This window comes from Crotalus tigris, unplaced genomic scaffold, assembly GCF_016545835.1.
Source record: "Crotalus tigris isolate CLP2741 ecotype Arizona unplaced genomic scaffold, ASM1654583v1 scf7180000024348.693503, whole genome shotgun sequence".
In the NCBI taxonomy this organism is placed as follows: domain Eukaryota; kingdom Metazoa; phylum Chordata; class Lepidosauria; order Squamata; family Viperidae; genus Crotalus; species Crotalus tigris.
This window is the reverse complement of record NW_024100517.1, coordinates 464,340-486,500: the sequence shown is the minus strand read 5'-3', so window position 1 is coordinate 486,500 and position 22,161 is coordinate 464,340. Positions and strand designations below refer to the sequence as shown.

At 44.5% G+C, this 22,161-nt stretch overlaps 1 protein-coding gene across 7 annotated transcripts in view; it reads right to left on the bottom strand.

The window, feature by feature from the left end:
* Positions 1 to 22,161, bottom strand: part of SEMA6B (semaphorin 6B) — a 214,499-nt gene that overhangs the window by 65,491 nt on the left and 126,847 nt on the right. For all 7 annotated transcript variants that reach the window (XM_039326970.1, XM_039326969.1, XM_039326972.1 and 4 more), the window contains 2 exons: positions 9,261 to 9,321; positions 2,318 to 2,380 (listed from right to left, as the gene is read on the bottom strand). In XM_039326970.1, coding sequence (XP_039182904.1) covers positions 2,318 to 2,380; positions 9,261 to 9,321 — 124 coding nt within the window. The remainder of the gene's footprint in view (positions 1 to 2,317; positions 2,381 to 9,260; positions 9,322 to 22,161) is intronic.

The window sequence follows — 22,161 nt, the reverse complement described above, 5'->3', positions numbered from 1 at the left end:
AAATGATTGTAATAAATAAATAAATGAATGATTTATTTATTTATTTATTGGTATCTGATAATATCTGAGATTTTATTACTCGTCTCAGCAGTTCAAACTTTTGTTTGTTCGTTCATTCATTCATTTATTTATTGGTATCTTATAATATCTGAGATTTTATTACTCAGCTCAGCAGTTCAAACTTTTGTTCATTTATTGGTATCTTATAATATCTGAGATTTTATTACTCAGCTCAGCAGTTCAAACTTTTGTTCGTTCGTTCATTCATTCATTCATTCATTTATGTATTTATTTATTGGTATAATATCTGAGATTTTATTACTCGGCTCAGCAGTTCAAACTCTCCCTCTGCTGTTACAGGAATTCAATTTACTTTTCTCTTACGGTTAATTCCTTATCAATGCTATGCAGGGAGTCCTCGACTTACGACCACAATGTCTCAAATACCGACCGTCATGACACCCGCCCAATGGAAATTCCAAGTTCCATTACGGTCGTAAGTCGAGGACTATTTTGTATTTGTTATTTTAAATTTTTTTATTGGGTTATCCGGATTCCAGACTCATGCAACTAAGACATTTGTTCACTGAGTTTTGCCCCATTTTACGGCCTTCCTTGCCACAGGTTGTTAAGTGGACCCCCCTCTTCTTTGTGGCAACCCCTCAAATATTGGAGGAAAGGGAAAGAGGAAAGGAAAGGAAAGGGAATAACAGTTGGAAGGGATCTTGGAGATCTTCTAGTCCAACCCCCTGCTCAGGCAGGAAACCCTATACCATTTCAGACAAATGGGTGTCCAATCTCTTCTTAAAAACCACCAGTGTTGGAGCATTCACAACTTCTGGTGGCAGGTTGTTCCACTGGTTAATTGTTCTCACTGTCAGGAAGTTTCTCCTTATTTCTAGGTTGCTTCTCTCCTTGATCAGTTTCCATCCGTTGCTTCTTCTTGTCGTGCCTTCAGGCACTTTGGAGGATAGCTTGACTCCCTCTTCTTTGGGGCAGCCCCTGAGATACTGGAAGACTACTATCATGTCCCCCCTGGTCCTTCTCTTCATTAAACCACATTTGTGCACCCATTGAAAGGAAAAAAGCCAATATGTGCAGGCATTTTTAGATGCGTTTTCCGCTTCCTTTCAGACATTCAGCCTGCAACAAGAACAGGGAGCCTGGAAGAATAATTGCAGGTTTTGGAGACTGTCCGAAATGTAAAATTTTGGAAGGGCAGCCAGAACAGGTTTTGCAATTTCCTTTTGGATTTCCTGGAGATTTCTCCAAGGCAAACTGAGTAGGCCACTTTAACTGCTTAGCACATTCTCTCTGGCTGGTGTGAAACACACTCAATTTCCTTCCCTGAAACATTTTGCACATATTATGCTGCTCCAACTGTTTTTATTTATTTTTTTATGTTTTGGGGTTTTTTTTTTTTGTACTTCCAGAAGAGGCAAAGGAACTTTCCTGTTTATTAGCTTTGCTGAAGCCGTGTGGGAGCCCCGCTTTCCAAAAATGACAATGGTTAGTAAATTTGCCAGAAATGAATCATTGATTCCAGCTGCACAGGCCAGCTTTCTTGAAAACAAGATCTGAGTTGCAGGAGTCTGCAGAACTAAATTAAAAAAAACTAAAACAACAAATACAAAGTAGTCCTGGACTTACGACCGTAATGGAACTCGGAATTTCCATTGGGTGTCATGACGGTCGTTATTTGAGACATCCTACGTGGCCCAGCTGATTTTTATAACGTTTTGCGGTGGTCGTAAAAAGAGAACACTGCAGTTGCAAAAGTGAACAGCACGGTGGTAAAACAATGCCGCCCTTGTTAAGCAAAACCATTGTTCTTAAACACCAGTTTAAGTAAACACCAGTTTCTGGCAAAAAGCACAAATTATGGTTTGGTGGCTACGCAAATGGCGGTAAATGTGGGCCTGTTGCCCATCATCCAAAATTTGATCATGTGACTCTTGTAAGAAGCAGCCGTCACAATACTAAAATCCTAGTTGTTAAGTATTTTAGGGTGTCCATCATGACTTTGAATGGACGCTAAGTGATCCGTCGTAAGTTGAGGACCACTTGGACACCTAACCAAGGAAAAGGGCATCCCTCAGCTGCAGTTTCAGGGTTTTACTCCTTTCCTGACTGACTTCTGCGGTTCAAAAACGCTGCGTTAGCCTAACCAGGTTTGTCAAACACCCGGCGCTGCTAATCTCCACAAGCTAATCGTGGTTAGTTCAATCCCAGCTAGATTTCCCTGTAGCTTTTTTGGGGAGTTGCATCCTGGTCCTCAAGAGGAAATGTAAATCTGAATGGAAATTACTGTACTTACTTCGTGTTTTCCTTTCATGTGACAAATGTTGATGTCGTTTTTATTCGATCGCCACGTCATTTTCTGTGGGTCGAGAAGAGAACAAAAAAAAAAAAGCACATCAAATTAAAACAAGGCATCATGGATACCCCCTGACATACCCCCTGCCTTCTTCCCCCCCCCCCAACAAAACCCACTGACACTGCAAACCCCAATTGTAGCTGGCTGAGATGTCTTTAATTTTTTTAAAAAAATCTCCTAATGATTACTCATCTGTTTGCATCATCACATCAGCCCAGAGGAATCTGCAAGTTTAAAGTGTGAATTTAAAACCCCTCCGGTTCATTTCTGTGCGGCAAAAAAAAGAACAATTCCATCACACCCCAGGGAATTAGGGCATCTTTTTATTTTTATTTTGTTTTTTGAGTTTTTCTCAATTTCTGTAATTTGCAACCTTCCTGCCTGGTTCGGCCACCACTTGCGTTGCTCGCTCGTAATTGCAATTGGGGTTAACAGTTTTACAAACCTATTGTCAACGCTGCTAACATCGGATGTTCTTGCTTTGACCATATATGAAGATGCAGCAAATTTCCCCTTAACTTGTGTGTTACTTTTAGAGTTAGAATTACATGATACTGGGGGGCGGGGGAGAGGAAGAATATGTATGGGAATCAGTTAGACGTAACAACACCGTAGTAGAGTGTTTTTTAAGGTTGTTTGAAATAAGAGATGATAAGAAATGGCAGGTAGAAAAGCTTCTACTTCTTTTTTTTTAAATAATTTTTTATTTTTCCAAACTCTCCCCCGTACATATACCGTGACATTTATCAGATGTTAACATATATTCTTTTAACATTCATATATAAGATAATCAAGGAGAGAAGCAACCTAGAACTATGGAGAAACTTCCTGACAGTGAGAACAATTAATCAGTGGAACAACCTGCCTCCAGAAGCAGTGAATGCTCCAACACTGGAAGTTTTTAAGAAGAGACTGGATAGCCACTTGTCCAAAATGGTGTAGGGTTTCCTGCCTGAGCAATGGGTTGGACTAGATGACCTCCAAGGTCCCTTCCAACTTTACTATTACTATACTTTTAATAAAATAAAATAAATACATACACATGACTTTTGGTGTTGCTCGCCCATTTCCCCTTTCACTGTATCCACACTCCTCCTTCTCTACCTTCTTTCTCCCTTTCTTCTCTTCCCTACTTCTTCTTCCTCTCCTCTTCTCTTTCCTTCACCACTCTCCTCCCCTTTCTCCCCACTTCTCCTCCAACCTTCCTACTTCCTTCTCCCCTCCTTTACTCTTTTCTCTCTCCTCTCCTTTCTTCCCTCTCATCCCTCTTCAGATACAATTCAGGGGTAATGTCCGAGCAACCCCTCTCTACAAATTTCCCTATCTGTATTAGATTAACTTCTTCTTCTTGTGACATATCTGTTATCGGACGTTGGCGATCATGCTGGCGATCCTGTTTTTATCAGCAGCCGCACGAAAAAGTGTTGCTGAGTTTTGTCCAAACCAATCCATTAGATTTTGAAGCCACGATGTTCTTCTTCTGCCTGGACCTCGTTTGCCTTCCATCTTTCCCTGGAGGATGAAATGGAGTATGCCGTATTTTTCTGGGTGTCGCATCACACGTCCGAAATATTCTAATTTTCATTTTTTAATTGTTTTGATTCATTTCCCTTGGCTTTCCCAGGCAGCTTATCACCTCCTCATTTCTGATCTTGTCAATTCAGCTTATACATAACAGCTTGTAAATCCACATTTCGAATGCTTCTAGTTTCTTCAGGTGGCCTTCTGTCAGAGACCAAGTCTCTACTCCATAGAGCAGGATAGGAAAAATATAGCATCTGACAAGCCTGATTTTCAGTCTTAGGCTTATGTAGAAGAACTAGGTAATAATAATAATAGTAAAGTTGGAAGGGACCTTGGAGGTCATGTAGTCCAACCCCCTGCTCATGCAGGAAACCCTACACCATTTCAGACAAAAGGTTGTCCAGTCTCTTTAAAACTTCCAGTGTTGGAGCATTCACCACTTCTGGAGGCAGGTTGTTCCACTGGTTAATTGTTCTCACTGTCAGGAAGTTTCTCCTTAGTTCTAGGTTGCTTCTCTCCTTGATTAGTTTCCACCCGTTGCTTCTTGTCCTGCCTTCCGGCGCCTTGGAAAATAGCTTGACTCCCTCTTCTTTGGGGCAGCCCCCGAGATACAGGAACACGGCTATCATGTCCCCCCTCGTCCTTCTTTTCATTAAACTAGACATACCCAATTCCAGCAACCGTTCGTTGTATGTTTTAGCATTTCAGTTTGGAAACCTGTGCCGAAGACATGCTTTCTGCGTACGGGTGCTGTTTTCCTCAAGAATATTTATTTTTAACACACACCCAAAGATGTGTGGCTCTATATCTAGAGTCGGTGCACGTGTCTGTATGAGTATAATAGTCCTGGACGTACAACCGTTCATTTAGTGGCTGTTCAAAATGACAACAGAACTGAAAAGAGTGACTTTTGACCATTTTTCATCCTTACGACCGTTACAGCGTCCCCATGACCGTGTGATCAAAATTCAGACTTCTGGAAACTGACTCCTTTTTATGACGGTTATGGAGTGCCGAGGGGGAGTCACGTGATCCCCTTTTGGCGACCTTCTCACAGGCAAAGTCAACGGGGGGAAGCCAGATCCACTTAACAACCGTGCTACTAACTTAACAAATGCAGTGATTCCCTTAACAACTGTGGCGAGAAAGGTCGTAAAATGAGGCAAAACTCGCTTAACAATAGCAATGGAAATTTTGGACTCAACTGTGGTCGTAAGTTGAGGACTACCTGTACATACACACACATACACACATGTATAAAATATACAGTATATAATATACTATAATATAATATACTATACTCGACCAAGGGTCTTGGCCCTTTTATGACGTGGACTTCAATCCAGAATTCCTCAGCCGGGCACGTTAGCTGAGGAATTCTGGGAGTTGAAGTCCACAAGTCATAAAAGGGCCAAGTTTGAAGACCCCTGTGCTATGCTATGCTATGCTATGCTACAATACGATAGATACAATGCGATACGATACAATATAATATAATATGTAGTGTACTACATATTCCTTCTGAGAGAGAATGCAAAAATGCTTTTTCCTTTTATGGGATTTTCTGAGCGCCTCTCTCTGATCCCTTCTCCAGAGGAGCCACTGAGGTAGCTCTTTCTCCAATCAATAAGAAAAAGGAAGGAATGGATAATTTATTTTTGAAACAGGTGCACATGAATGTTTCAACACGAGGAAATGTCTGGAAAATTAAATTACTGGCGGTAAGTGCCAGGAGCATTAAAACAGCCGAAACAATCTAGAAAAATAGCAATAAAAAGGCAGTTATTCCTTTCGTGCAAACTGGACAGGAGTTTTAGGCAATATAGAGGAAAAGAGAATTTCTTTAAGTGGAGCTAGGCTGAAATTGGTTCATAATAATCATAATCATAATAATAATTTATAGCATCTGGAGCACCACTTGAACAGCGTTGGCACTGAGAAAATCCCCAACAGTCAGTTGCAAAAGGAAGTTTTACTTGGAATAGCTTACACCAGGGGTAGGCAACCTTGGCTCCTTTATGACTCGTGGACTTCAACTCCCAGAATTCCTGAGCCAGCCTGGCTCAGCTTGGAAACCTCTCCCTTTCCCCTCAGCATGGCTGGCTCAGGAATTCTGGGAGTTGAAGTCCACGAGTCATAAAACAGCCAAGGTTGCCTACCCCTGACCTAGACCAACGTGATGACCTCCTTATATGGCCATTGGATTCCCCTAGATCAGGGGTAGGAAACCTTGGCTCTTTTATGACTTGTGGACTTCAACTCCCAGAATTCCTGGGCCAGGCTGGCTCAGCTTGGAAACCTCTCCCTTTCCCCTCAGCATGGCTGGCTCAGGAATTCTGGGAGTTGAAGTCCACGAGTCATAAAAGGGCCAAGGTGGCCTACCCCTGCCTTAAATCCTACAACCACATCTTTAATATTACAGGTGGTCCTCAACTTACAACTGAATCCAAAATTTATGTTGCTAAGGGAGATATTTATTAAATGAGTTTTGCCTCATTTTACGACCTTTCTTGCCCCACTGGTTAAGTGAATCATTGCAGTTAAGTTAGTAAAACAGTCGTGAGGTGAATCCACCTTTCCCCCGTTGACTTTGCGTGTCAGAAGGTCGGAAAAGGGGATCACGTGACCCGGGGACACTGCAACCGTCATAAGTACATGTCAGTTGCCAAGCTTCTGAATTCTGATCACGTGACCAAAAGGGGATGCTGCAATGATCATAAATGTGAAAAATGGTCAGAAATGACTTTTTTTCAGCGTTGTAGGATTAGAGGATTGTCAATTTGTAAATCTGGATGGTCACTACTGTAAATGAATGGTCCTAAGCTGAGGTCTGTAATAATAATAATAAAATAATAATAATCATCACCACATCAAGGTTGTGCCTGATTCGGGTTTAATTACAGTCATATCTCGAAGGCAACCTGCATTTATCGAGAATTTTCCTGTTAGACTTTCTATAATTGTAACGCAGCCCAGCTCTTCACTTTATCTGAGTGGCTGTAAATCTGCAAAATCCATTTTACAAACGGAGAGCAACTCCCAAATTGCTGTTGAAAGAAATACAATGGGGAAAAAAATTATATTTTACCCTGCGGTAATTTAAACCAACTCTGATTCTTAGGTGTTTTTTTTTTCCCCCTGTTGCTCAGGCAAATCTTATTTATTTTTATTTTATTTTTATTTTTTTTTTTTTGCAATTGCTGGCTCTTGAGTTTGTGGCTGCTGTTAGAAACCACAGGGGAGGAAAAAAGTGTCAACTCCTTTCGGGTCAGTGTTGTGAACTTCAACTCCCAGAATTCCCCTCTCGCCAGGTGAATTCTGGGAGATGGTCCAGGCCTCTTAAAGTTGCCAGGATTGTTCAGGGGATGGGGCAGGAATTTGCGTGACAGGACAAATTGCAAAGAGTCCTTACAATCGCAACTGAGCTTGGAATGATGCTCAGAAATTGTTGAGGTCCTTAATCAGCCACCCTGTGACTGGACCTAATTTACAACGTTTCTTTTTTCTGCTAGTATTAAACGAACACCATGGTTGTTAAGGAACTCTCTGATACCAACGGGCATTTTTTATTTTTGCTAAAAACCAGAAATAAATGACGGAAACCAGCAAACACATTGAAAATTGTAATTGTGTAATTACTTGGGAGTAAATTTCACAGACTACCAGTTTTAAAAATACATCTAGCATCTTGGATGCAGACTCTACCATGCATATTGCACATTACTTTTTAGAGTTTTATTTTATTTTATTTTAGATTTATTTATTTATTTAAAATAAATCTAAAAGAACTAGATACAAGGATGTTTTTTCCCCCCTCATGCCCATCCCTCTGCCAAACAGCTAATTCCCACAACATGGTCACCTATTCCTAAACCAGGGGTAGGCTCTTTTATGACTCATGGACTTCAACTCCCAGAATTCCTGAGCCAACCATGCTGAGGGGAAAGGGAGAGGTTTCCATGCTGAGCCATGTTGGCGCAGGAATTCTGGGAGTTGAAGTCCACGAGTCATAAAAGAGCCAAGGTTCCCCACCCCTGCTATAGACCAACTCTACATCTGGTGGAACTACTGGTTTGTACCTTTAGAGCAGGGGTCTTTCAAACTTGGATCTTTTATGACTCGTGGACTTCAACTCCCAGAATTCCTGAGCCAGCCATGCTGAGTTGAAAGGGAGAGGTTTCCAAACTGAGCCAGGCTGGCTCAGGAATTCTGGGAGTTGAAGTCCACGAGTCATAAAAAAGCCAAGGTTGCCTACCCCTGATCTATACTAATTGTTTTATTTAGTATCCCGGTATGCTTTATGTTGATTGCTTATTTAGTATCCTATGACCATCACAGAGTGTTGTATCTTATGATTTATGATGAATGTTTTTTTATGATTATAACCGTGATTTATCACTTGTTGCTTGTATGTACACTGACAGCTTCTGCACCAGAGATAAATTCCTTTTGTGTCCTAATCAGACTTGGCTAATAAAGAGTTCTATTCTATTTTATTTTATTTTTAAGTTTTTTTAAAAAAATATTCCGCCTTTATTCTTTTTGTAAATACAACTTGAAGGTGGCAAACATTCCTAATAATCCTTCTCCACAACTATTTTCCCCACAACGACCCTATGAGGTGGGATTGGGCTAAGAGGGAGGGACTGATCCAAAGTCACCCAGCTGGCTTTCATGCCTAAGGCGGGACTAGAACTCACCGTCTCCTGGTGATTGGCTTGAAGTCACCCAGTCAGCTTTCATACCTAAGGTACTTCTAGAACTCACTGTTTTTTTGTGATTGGCCCAAAGTCACTCAGTCGGCTTTCATGCGTCAGGTGGTTCTAGAATTCATCGTCTCCTTGTGATTGGCCCAAAGCCACCCAGTCGGCTTTCATGCCTAAGGTGGTTCTAGAACTCACTGTCTCCTTATGATTGGCCCAGTGTCACCCAGCCAGCTTTCATGTCTAAGGTGGGACTAGAACTCACCGTCTCTTTGTGATTGGCCCAAAGTCACCCAGTTGGCTTTCATGCCTAAGGCGGGACTAGAACTCACTGTCTCCTTGTGACTGGCCCACCCAGTCGGCTTTCATGCCTAAGGTGGTTCTAGAACTCACTGTCTCCTGGTGATTGGCCCAACGTCACCCAGCTGGCTTTGATGCCTAAGGTGGACCTAGAACTTACCATCTCTTGATGAGTGGCCCAAAGTCACTTAGACAGCTTTCAGGCAGGATTAGAACTCACCGTCTCCTGGTGATTAGCTTAATCAGCCAGCCAGCCGTAACCAATGGACCCAAATGCAATAATAATATCCTTTACAATTGTTATGGCTCTTTCTAATCCCCAATTTAGCAGCAGGAGGGAAAGCTTCAGCACTCACCCGGTGATAACGCATCTCTCCAGCGGTAGCAGATTCCAAGCTGATCCGGTATAAATTATCCCTGCGGAGAAAAACCGGAGGGAGAGGTTGAAAAAATGAAACTCACTGGGAGAAATACCTTTGCATCTTCTCTTGCTTGGTCAACGCTTGGAAACCTCCTCAAATACAACCAGGCCACGTTTAACAGAATAACAGCGTTGGAAGGGACCTTGGAGGTCTTCTAGTCCACCCCCTGCTCAGGGAGGAGACCCTACTATTTCAGACAAATGGCTGTCCATTTTTTAAAAACTTCCAGTGTTGGAGCATTACAATGTCTGGAGGCAAGTCGTTCCACTGGTTAATTGTTCTCACTGTCAGGAAGTTTCTCCTTAGTTCTAGGTTGCTTCTCTCCCTGATTAGTTTCCATCCGTTGCTTCTTGTCCTGCCTTCGGGCGCTTTGGAGAACAGCTTGACCCCCCCCCCCTTTTCTTCGGGGCAGCCCCTGATATATTGCAACACTGCTATCATGTCACCCCTGGCCCTTCTTTTCATTAAATCAAGACTTCTTTAAAACAAGCCGACAATGAAGAAACCATGATTGAATTTTTAAAGAATGTTTGCAACGCTTAAAACCTGAAGTCGGGACTTAAAGGCTGCCTGACTATCCCGTCTCCTTGCCCTGTTTTGAGATTTTAAATGCATGCAACAGATTTGTTCCCTCTCCTGGACTGCCAGGTGCTTGATGGATGTTAAGAAAAATCTCAGTTCTTGGATTGCAGGCCCTTAGGGGATAACAGGCCTCTCCCAGGTACGGATGAAAAAGCTTCTTTTCCTGCCTCGTTGATCATTTGAATGTAGCACCAGCTGGCAGGCCTCTCTTTTGGCAAAGAGACCCATGGAAACCTCAGAGTTAGCCAAGAAAAAAAGAAAAAGCCAACGCCATCCTAGGCTGTGTCAACATAGGGATGATACGAGGGCAATTTGGAAATAAACCTCCGTTTGGTTATCCATGACAGACACTCACAGATACAGAACTGTTTGTTATACACATTAGAAAACTACAACGTTACATTACTTTTCGACATAATCGCCATTCAAATTGAGGCACTCCTCATAACGTATAATAATAATAATAATAGTAATAATAGTAATAATAATAATAATAATAATAATAATAATAATAATAATAATATGTTGTATATAGTATGTTTAGGTGTGTGCCATGTATGGGTTTCACTCTGAGAGCGGGCAACTAAATTTCATTTTTGATTTGTGCCGTTGTGTCCACAGTAAAAAAATGACAATAAAGGTTATCTTATCTCTTATCTTATAATAATAATAATAATAATAATAATAATAGTAGTAGTAGTAGTAGTAGTAGTAGTAGTAGTAGTAAAGTTGGAAGGGACCTTGGAGGTCATCTAGTCCAACCCCCTGCTCAGGCAGGAAACCCTACACTATTTCAGACAAATGGCTGTCCAGTCTCTTCTTAAAAGCTTCCAATGTTGGAGCATTCACCGCTTCTGGAGGCAGGTTGTTCCACTGGTTAATTGTTCTAACTGTCAGGAAGTTTCTTCTTAGTTCTAGGTTGCTTCTCTCCTTGATTAGTTTCCACCTGTTGCTTCTTGTCCTGCCTTCAGGTGCTTTGGAAAATAGCTTGATTCCTTCTTCTTTATGGAAGCCCCTGAGATATTGGAATACTGCTATCGTGTCCCCCCTTGTCCTTCTCTTCGTTAAACTAAACATACCCAATTCTAGCAACCGTTCCTTATATGTTTTAGCCTCCAGTCCCCTAATCATCTTTGTTGCTCTTCTCTGTACTCTGTACTAATGATGACGATGACGATGATGATGTTGGAAGAGACTTTGGAGGTCAACTAGTCCAACCCCCTGCTCAGGCAGGAGACCCTATGCCATATAATAATAACAGTAATAATAATAATAATAATAAAGTTGGAAGGGACCTTGGAGGTCATCTAGTCCAACCTCCTGCAAATGGCTGTCAGTCTCTTCTTAAAAACTTTCAGTGTTGGAGCATTCACAGCTTCTGGAGGCAGGTAGTTCCACTGGTTAATTGTTCTAACTGTCAGGTAATTCCTCCTTATTTCTAGGTTGCTTCTCTCTTTGGTTAGTTTCCATCTGTTGCTTCTTGTCCTGCCTTCAGGAGAAATAACAGAATAGACCTGGAAGGGACCTTGGAGGTCTTCTAGTCCAACCCCCTGCTCAGGCAGGAAACCCTGGCCTAGACCATTTCAGACAAATGGTTGTCCAATCTCTTCTTAAAAACCTCAGTGTTGGAACGTTCACAATCTCTGGTGGCAAGTTGTTCCACTGATGAATTGTTCTCACTGTCAGGAAATTTCTCCTTAGTTCTAGGTTGCTTCTCTCCTTGATGAATTTCTTGTCCTGCCCTCAGGTGCTTTGGAGAATAGCTTGATTCCCTCTTTGTCTTCCAAGGTTTCAAATTCCTTAGTCATCGTCACTGGGCGCCAAATCTGGGCTATGGGGAGGGGGGAAATCAAAAACATCCCAAAGGAACTGCTTCAAAAGTTCTTGGGTGCATCTAGCGGTGTGCGGGCGAGCATCATCGTAAACCAACGCAACACTGGAAGTGGCACCATAGAAAATCCCGCCAAATGTGAAGATGCCAAAGGAGTAACTCCTTGTGAAGTTCATGGAGTGTATTTCGACCATCCATTCAGATGTCTACTGTGAAACGTTACGAAAGCTCAGACAAACCGTCCGTAATGAGCGTCGGAGCCTGCTGACCTCCGGTGTGGCATTGGTTCACGACAACGCTCGTCCGCACACCGCTAGACGCACACCCAAGAACTTTTGAAGCAGATCCCCTGGGATGTTTTTGATCACACACACACACCCATAACCCAGATTTGGCGCCGAGCGATGACTAACTAAGCAATTTTAAACTTGTAAGATGTTACGACAAGCGCTTCAATTTGAATGGCGATTGTGTGGAAAAGCAATCTAACGTCGTAGTTTTCTAATGTGTATAATAAAAGTTCTGTATCTGCGAGTGTCGTCACGGATAACCAAATGAAGGTTAATTTCCGAATTGCCCTCGTATCAAGATCGAAAGAAGTGATAATGCCGCTTTATACAGCATTGGCGAGGCCATGCTTGGAATCCTGCATCCAGTTTTGGTCACCGTGATATAAAAAAGATGTTGAGTCCCTGGAAAGGGTGCAGAGAAGAGCAACAAGGATGATCAGGGGGCTGGAGGGATTGAAAGAACTAGGGATGCCTCTAGTCCAGGGGTAGGCAACCTTGGCCCTTTTATGACTCGTGGACTTCAACTCCCAGAATTCCTGGGCCAGCATGACTCAGCTTGGAAACCTCTCCCTTTCCTCTCAACGTGGCTGGCTCAGGAATTTTGGGAGTTGAAGTCCACGAGTCATAAAAGAGCCAAGGTTGCCTACCCCTGCTCTAGTCTAAGGAAGAGAGGGATTGGGAGTGATATAATACAGGGGGCCCCAACCCCTGGGCCATATGATCACATGACTGCAGAGACGCTATGACGGACGAATTCCGAGGATTGATTGTACCACTTATTCAGTGCTATAGTAACTTTTCATAATTGTTGAATAAATGATCGTTAAGTCAGGGACTAGATGATCTCTAATGTGATTCTGTTAGAGGGATGTTTCTTTTCCAGCTGACTTTATCAACAAGATAACTAACTAAATGTAACTCAGTTCAGCCTGCACCAACACCATGTGGATTCCTCTCCATACTTTATCCTTCCTTCCTTCCTTCCTTCCTTCCTTCCTTCCTTCCTTCCTTCCTTCATTTTCCTTCCATCCTTCCTTCCTTCTCTCCCTTCCTTCCTACCCACCTACCTACCTTCCCTTCCTTTTCCTTCCTTCCTTCCTTCCTTCCTTCCTTCCTTCCTTCCTTCCTTCCTTCCTTCCTTCCTATCTATCTTCCCTCCCTCCCTTTTCCTTCCATCCTTTCTTCCTTCCCTCCCTCCCTTTTTTCCTTCCTTCCTTCCTTCCTATCTTCCCTCCCTCCCTTTTCCTTCCATTCTTCCTTCCTTCCTTCTTTCCTACCCACCTACCTACCTTCCCTCCCTTTTCCTTCCTTCCTCTCTCCCTTTTCCTTCCTTCCTTCCTATCTATCTTCCCTCCCTCCCTTTTCCTTCCCTACTTTCTTCCTTCCTTCCCTACCTTTTTCCTTCCTTCCTTCCCACCTACCTTCCCTCCCTTTTCCTTCCTTCCTACCTACCTCTCCCTCTCTTTTCCTTCCATCCTTTCTTCCTTTCCTCCCTTTTTTTCCCTTCCTTCCTTCCTTCCTTCATCTTCCCTCTCTCCCTTTTCTTTCCTTCCTTCTTTCCTTCCCACCTATCTACCTTCCCTCCCTTTTCCTTCCTTCCTCTCCCTTTTCCTTCCTTCCTTCCTTCCTTCCTTCCTTCCTTCCTTCCTTCCCTCCCTGCCTTCCCTCTCCCTCCCTCCTTCTTTCTCTCCTTTCTTCCCCTCCCTCCCTCCCTCCTAACTTCCCCTTCTCTCTCTCCCTCCTTCTCTCCTTTCTTCCCTCCTCCCTCCCTTCCTTTGATTAGCGTGCCACACATCTCCTCTAGCTATATTACATGTTTTTCAACCTCAGCAACTTTAAGCTCTGTGGGGTCCCAAAATTCTCAGGCAATTCTGGAAGTTGGAGTCCACACATCTTAAGAACACCGACTCCATGGGCTGCTCCCCACACACCCCTCTTGCAAACCCCAGCATCCCCAACCCCGCATGGAATTCTGGGAAAGGCGATTCCCTCCCCCCTCCAATTTGGAGGGCACCCGTTTGGGGAACGGGTGCTTCGGAGCGCCATCTGATCCCCGTCCGCTCTTTCTCTTGCAGACAATTTATAGCAGCAGGCCGCTGTCTTTCGGCTGTTGCCGCTGCAGTTTGAGGGGAACGGACACTCTGGGGATCGGGCTTCATCTTGGGCACATCTGTCCTTCTTTAAATTTTTATCCATCCCCATTAAATCGAGACGGAGCGTCTTGAAGAAGCCGTTGGCCAGCTGCGTTTCCAGGGCTCTCATTTGGAGTCAGAGGAATGAGACACCGGAGACCATCCAGATGGGTTTTTTTTTTTCCAACTGGCTTCATGTTCTGAGCCTCTGCATCGCAAAACTGAGCCGTAATGGAAGCAGAAACTGTGAGCATTAGTATTGCTTTATAATGCCTTGGTAAGACCACATTTGGAATGCAAAAAAATGTTGAGACTCTCAATGCCTTCCGATTGTCGGGATGTGCGAATTGTGATTGGGAGAGCTTTGAACCGGGATGGTATAAGCCAGGGGTAGGCAACCTTGGCTCTTTTATGACCCGTGGACTTCAACTCCCAGAATTCCTGAGCCAACATGGCTCAGCTTGGAAACCTCTCCCTTTCCCCTCAGAATGGCTGGCTCAGGAATTCTGGGAGTTGAAGTCCACGAGTCATGAAGAGGACAAGGTTGCCTACCCTTGATCTAGATGATAGATAGACAGACAGACAGACAGACCTAGATCAAGGCTAGGCAACCTTGTCCCCTTCATGACTCATGGACTTCAACTCCCAGAATTCCTGAGCCAGCATGGGGGAAACTATGGCCGCCTCATGACTCGTGGACTTCAACTCCCAGAATTCCTGAGCCAGCATGGGGGAACTATGGCCCCCTCATGACTCGTGGACTTCAACTCCCAGAATTCCTGAGCCAGCATGGGGGAACTATGGCCCCCTCATGACTCGTGGACTTCAACTCCCAGAATTCCTGAGCCAGCATGGCTCAGCTTGGAAACCTCTCCCTGTCCCCTCAGCATGGCTGGCTCAGGAATTCTGGGAGTTGAAGTCCACAAGTCACAAAAGAGCCGAGGTTGCCTACCCCTGGGATAAGCTCTCCTGCCTGTAGCTCTGAGTTAGACTAGAAGACCTCTGAGGTCCCTTTCAAATTTCTTCCTCTGGCTGTGACCGTGTTTCCCCGAAAATAAGACCGGGTCTTATATTAATTTTTGCTCCAAAAGACGCATTAGGGCTTATTTTCCAGTTAGGTCTTATATTCGGGAAAATACGGTACTAAATGCATCTGTCTGGCTGATGATCTTAACTGGGGCTTATTTGGGGGTGGGGCTTATTTATTTTTTTTATTTTTATTTACAAATATTTATATGCCGCCCAATCCCAAAGGACTCAGGGCGGCGTACAAGGTTAAAAACAGTCATAAAAGAATAAAATAATCCAGTCATACCGCAAGTCCGATCATATCCCGGCCCCCCGGGGACATCAGCCCCAGGCCTGCTGGAACAGGAGAGTTTTAACGGCTTTCTTAAAGGCCGGCAGGGTGGGAGTAGTTTGAACCTCGGGGGGAAGTTGATTCCACCAGGTCGGAGCCACCACAGAAAAGGCCCTTCCCCGAGGGCCCGCCAGCCGACATTGTCTGGCCGACGGGACCTGAAGGAGGCCCAATCTATGGGACCTCACCGGTCTCTGGGAGCTGTTATATTACGAGCTTCCTGAAAAAAATAACTAGGTCTTATTTTCGGGGAAATATGGTAGGTCACTGGGGGCTCCTTCCTCTCTTATCTGACGGGTTGCTAGGCGGATCTCCTCCCTGCTTCTCTCAAGGTGATCTACACATTCATTAGGTTGATTCATAGGACACAGAGTCATACAGCTGGAAGGGAACTCAGAGGTCTTCTAGTCCAACCCACTGCCACAGGCAAGAGACCTTATTATACTATCCCGGTTCACAGCTCTCCTCATCCCAATTCGCACGTCTCTTGTTATCCACCCTGGACGGCAAATGCGTTGTGGTGAGGCTGTGATCGACACGCTAGAAGGTGGCAATGTTGTTCAGGCTACCCTCAATGTGGCGGGGGATGGGGGTGGGGGTGTGGGGGGGGTGAAGGGAGGGGACGCTGAGGAAGATGTGGCTGTTTGGCTGCCGGGAGCAGCTGGACCTAGAGGTGGAGGTGCCCGCTTTTATGAAGGGTGTGTCTGCACATTGTTACCCCACAATCTCAGCTGTGCTGCTCTGGATTTAAAAGCCCCATTAAAAACATAAATAGATAAAATGCTATACTCAGAAGAGTGTAAAACATACCTTCTATTCTATTCTGTTCTGTTCCATTATTCCTATTCCTATCCTGTCCTTATTCTCTTCCATTCCATTCCATATTCTATTCTATTCTGTTCTGTTCTGTTCCATTCCATTTTCTATTTTCTATTATTTTCTATTTTCTATTATTTTCTATTCTTTTCTTTTCTTTTCTATTCTATTCTACTCTATTCTATTCTATTCCATTCCATTCCATTTTCTATTATTTTCTATTTTCTATTCTATTCTATTCCATTTTCTACTTTCTATTATTTTCTATTTTCTATTATTTTCTATTCTATTCTATTCCATTTTCTATTTTCTATTATTTTTTCTATTCTATTCTATTCTGTTCTGTTCTGTTCTATTCTATTCTATTTTCTATTCCATTCCATTCCATTTTCTATTCTATTTTCTATTCTTTTCTATTCCATTCCATTTTCTATTCTATTTTCTATTCTTTTCTATTCCATTCCATTCCATTCCATTTTCTATTCCATTCAATTTTCAATTTTCAATTTTCTATTCTATTCTATTCTATTCTATTCTATTCTATTCTATTCTATTCTATTCTATTCTATTCTATTCTATTCTATTCTATTCTATTCTACTGTACTCTACCCTACCCTACTCTACTTTATATACTCTACTCTAGTCTACAAATTTACATAACCGTGCATCTGATGAATATTACCCTTGGCTATGTCGAGAGTATTTTTTAATGATTCTCCACCAGCTGTGTATTTTCAGGCTTTATTTTTTTGTACTGTATGTGTGTGGGGTGTGGGTGTATGTATGTATTTGTTTTTAATGATGTGAGTTTGCTCAGAGTCATTTATTTCCTCCTGCGATCTTGTTTAAATTTGGGTTTAATGGCTTTTAATGGTTATTTAAGATGGTTTGAATTGTTGATTTTATTGTACACCGCCCAGAGTCACATTGGTGAGATGGGTGGCTATATAAATTTGACAAAGAGATAAATTAAGTGTACTTGAAATGGGTGACCATATAAATCAAATAAAATAAAGTAAGGGAGGGAGGGAGGGAGGGAATAAAGAAAGGAAAGAGGGAAGCAGAGAAGGGGAAGAAAGAAGGGAATGAGGGAAGGAAGGAGGGCGAAGGAAGTAAGGAAGGAAGGAGAAAGAGAGAAAAAAGAGACGGAGGGAGGGACAAGAGAAGAAAGGAGAGAAGGAGGGAAGAGAAGGGAGGGAGGGAATAAAGAAGGGAAAGAGGGAAGGAGACAAGGGGAAGAAAGAAGGGAGGGAGGGAAAGAAGGAGGGAGAAGGAAGAAGAAAGAGAGAGAAAAGAGATGGAGGGAGGGACAAAAGAAGAAAGGAGAAAAGGAGGAAAGGAGAGAAGGGGAGGGAGAGAGGGAAGGCAGACAGGAGGAAGGAAAGAAGGAAAAAGAAAGGAGGGAGGGATGAAGGAAGGAAGGAGAAAGAGAAAAGAGATGGAGGGAGGGACAAGGGAAGAAAGGAGAAGGAGGGAAGGAGAGGAGAGGGAGGGAGGGAATAAAGAAGGGAAAGAGGGAAGGAGACAAGGAGAAGAAAGAAGGGAGGGAAGGAGGGAAGCAGGGAGGGAGAAGGAGGGAAGGAAGGAAGAAGAGAGAGAAAAGAGATGGAGGGAGGGACAAGGGAAGAAAGCAGAGAAGGAGGGAAGGAGAGAAGGGGAGGGAGAGAGGGAAGACAGGCAGGAGGAAGAAAGGAAGGAAGGAAGGAAAAAGAAAGGAGGGAGGGAGATAGGGATGAAGGAAGGAAGGGAGGGAGGGAGGAAGGAAAGCAGGCAGGAAGGAAAAAGTGAGAAGGAGAAAGCGAGGATGGAGGGAAGGAAGGAAAGAGACGGAAGGGAGGAGAGAGAAAAGGTAAGGAGGAGGCAGGAAGGATGGAAGGAAGGAAGGGAGGAAGGAAGGAAAAAAAGGAGGGGAGGGAGGGAGGAAGGAAAGAAGGAAAGAAGAAAAGGAAGGATAAACAAAGGCGCAAGGATACTTCCGCCTAACAGAAACTATAAGCAATTGTTTCAAGAGAAGGGCTTTTAAAAAACAAAACAAGAAACCACGGCTGATCTAAATCTTCTTTTCTGACGTATTCATTTTTAGGGACCTAATTTCCAAACTGCAGAATCTTTGGAAAAAAATGTCCCCTCTCAGCCAATTTCTTGGATTCTGCGTGATTGGATTCTTGCATCGCCGACGGCCACGCGTTCGCCTAATTAAGCTGGAGAAAGCCGAGGATTTGCCTCCGAGGAGAACCCACCGTCCTCATTCCCTACGTCGCACGATGGAAAAACCTGTCACTCGCGCCCGATTGATCGCATCCGGGACTCGGCAAGCGCGAGCAGAGCCTTAATCTCCCCGAGGTTCTGGGGCACCATTAACTCGATACCCTCAAAACCTAAATTAATTAATTCCCAGAGTTCAGGCCTGCGGGCCGCAAAGCCACTGCAAAATTGGCCATGGTTGCAAAGATTGTGGGACTGTTCTATCCCAGCTTATAGCCGTCCTTGTTAAAGGCACCAGGACCAAACCCCTGTTGATAAAATAGGCTGGAGACTTTAAAGCAGTGGTTCTCAACCTTTTTAATGCCGCGACCCCCCCCCAACCGGTCGTAAGTCGAGGACTACTCAACCGGTCGTAAGTCGAGGACTACTCAACTGGTGCAGCACCGTTTGCAGAATGGGGCTTTTGGCGGGCTCAGCAGGGCAGAGACAGCCTGGACAATTCCTATTGGCTTTTGAAAGCCAATAGAATTAGACTCTATTCAAGAGAGTCTATTCTATTGGCTTTCAAAAGCCAATAGAATAAAAGGGAGTAGCACAGCTAAGGAAAAGGGGGAAAAATGGCGGACTGCGTTGTTTGGCGACCCCCGTGAAATGGTCGTTCGACCCCAAATGGGGTCCCGACCCACAGGTTGAGAACCACTGCTTTAAAACAAAACAAACCCCTTTTAATATGGGTGACAAACCTGCCAAATAGTCCAAAACACAAACAGCAAAACTCAAGTCCAAATGAAGGAAATAGTCCACAGGAAACACGATGCAAACAGAAGAGTAGTCACAAGCAAGACGAACAGACCAGGATCCAAAGAAGTATTTTGCAAACGGTTGCCTTCAGCAACCAGCACCACCCACACCTCCTCTTTTTATACAGCAGTCCCAAGGCGTTGCCTCTCAGAGCCTCCTCCTTTTACTCTGGAGTTGCCGTATTGACTGCTGCTGATTTACTCTCGCTAATTGACGACGTGTGTGAGCATCAATTAGCATGTCCATCAGGTGTGAGTCCTCCGAGTCTGACTCATTCTCCTCACACAGCTGAGCTTTATCAGGAACACGACTGGAGGGCCCAGGCTCTGCATCAAACCGTGAGTCCTGTAATTTATCAGAGCCTCCCTCTGCCCCTGATGGCCCTTCAAATGCCTCCTCCACCTCCTCCTCAGATTCCTCAGACTCAGCTGTTGGGAGCACAGGCTGGCACGGAATCACAACAGGGACCAGGATAGTGTGGTTGTAAGATAAAGTGATTCCCCCCCCCCCCAAAAAAAACAACCCCAAACCCCAACACACCTTTCTCCTTCTCTTTTCTTAACAACAACAGCCCTGTGGGGTGGGCTGGGCTCAGAAAGATTCATTGGCTTAGCTGGCTTTCCGGACTCAGGTAGGACTAGAACTCACCGTCTCCTGGCAATTAAGTCCTAAGTCACCTCGCTGGCTTTTATGCCTAAAAAAAATCACAGTCTCCCAATGTTTGGACCAAAGTCAACCTGCTGGCTTTCGTGTCTGTGGCAGGGCTAGAACTCGCCGTCTCCTAGTGGCTGGCTGAAAGTCAACCAGCTGGCTTTCATGCTTAAAGTGGGACTAGAACTTACCGTCTCCTGGTGATTGGCCTAAAATCAACCAGCTGGTTTTTATGCCTAAGGCAGGACTAGAACTCACTGTCTCCTGGTGATTGGCCCTAAGTCACCTAGCTGGCTTCTATGCCTAAGACAGAACTAAAACTCACAGTCTCTCAGTGTTTGGACCAAAGTCAACCAGCTGGCTTTCGTGTCTATGGCAGGACTAGAACTCACAGGTGATTGGCCTAAAATCTCACAGACGGCTTTTACGCTTAAGGCAGGACTAGAACTCACAGTCTCCTAGTGGTTGGCTGAAAGTCAACCAGCTGGCTTTCATGCCTAAGGTGGGACTAGACCTCACTGTCTGTCTCCTGGTGATTGCCCTAAAATCTCACAGATGGATTTCATGCTTAAGGCGGGACTAGAATTCACCGTCTCCTAGCAGTTGGCTAAAAGTCAACCAGCTGGCTTTCATGCCTAAGGCGGGACTAGAACTCACTGTCTCCTGGTGATTGGCCTAAAATCTCACATTCATGCTTAAGGCGGGACTAGAATTCACCGTCTCCTAGCAGTTGGCTAAAAGTCAACCAGCTGGCTTTCATGCCTAAGGCGGGACTAGAACTCACTGTCTCCTGATGATTGGCCTAAAATCTCACAGACGGCTTTCATGCTTAAGGCGGGACTAGAATTCACCGTCTCCTAGTGGTTGGCTGAAAGTCAACCAGCTGGCTTTCATGCCTAAGGTGGGACTAGAAATCACAGTCTTTTAGTGATTGGACCAAAGTTAAGCAGCTGGCTTTCACGCCTAAGGCAGGACTAGAACTCACTGTCTCCTGGTGATTGGCCCTGTCACCCAGCTGGCTTTTATGCCTAGTGGGAGACTAGAACTCACCACCTTAATCACTAGACCAAACTGACTTAATCTCTCTCACTGCCCCCGTGACTTTACTGTGGGTGTAAAGATTAATCCATGTGCCCCCTCCACTGTTGCTTTCACCTGCCCTTTTAACCCCCCCATTAAACCCCATAATCCCCTGCTTTGCTGGGCACGATGGGTAGTAGAAAAAGCAGCCTGTCACACCACCCCTGATGGAAGCCTTGGAAGGACCATACCAACATTGTTCAACGCCTCTTTGGCACGGCCAAGGTGCTAGTCCTCACACAGTTGCACGAGAGACCTGCAATTCTGTTGAATTGTCAGAGCAATGAAGGGTGGGAGGCGGGACCCGGGAGCCCTGCTGGGAGACACCACAAGTCACTAGGCCTCAATCCAGGAGGGGGCGTGTGCTAATCTGAGAGGGGCATGATGGGAAAAAAGCCAGCTTTTCCCATAATGCCGATCTCCTTGGTGTCATTTCTTTCCTGCAATCTCTGGAAAGCTCTCACTTCTTTCACCTGCTGCAGCCTGACCACCATTGCTAATTTGTCTCGCTTTCCTGGGTTCGCCTTTTCAGGCGCTTCCCGTGGTCTGTAGGTTGCCACGGCAACGCAGCAGGCCGCCGGCTCCATCCTTCGGCCTGCTTATTCGGGAATCAGGCCACTTTGCGATCGCCTCGTATTATGGGAGTCTTTCTTCAGACAGGGCCGCCTTTAACCAAGATTTAAAGCTATCATTATAAAAGCAAAGCCTCCATGGAAGCTGACGAGAGGGAACTGGTGCATGGACAGAGTGCTTCCCCCCCCCCGCCCTTCAGCATCTTCCATTTGCAAACTTGAAGAATCCAGACTTGCAAACCTGGGGTGTGAAGCCCACTCTGTGGCTCCATTTGAATCTGGGGTAGGGTCCCCCTAAACTGCCTGCCTCAGCCTGCTCCCAAACCCACTAGCCTCTGAGCATGTGAAGAGAACATTCCTGAGCAATACGCATCGAGCACGGCAAAGAAGGGTTGAATGGTAGAATCTCTGAATTAAAATAGGCCTCCTTTTTCACCAATAATGGCTTAATTCTAGTTTGTAAGTAACTCTTACAATCTGGGGTCTTCTAAACTGATTATATTCTGTCAGGTATT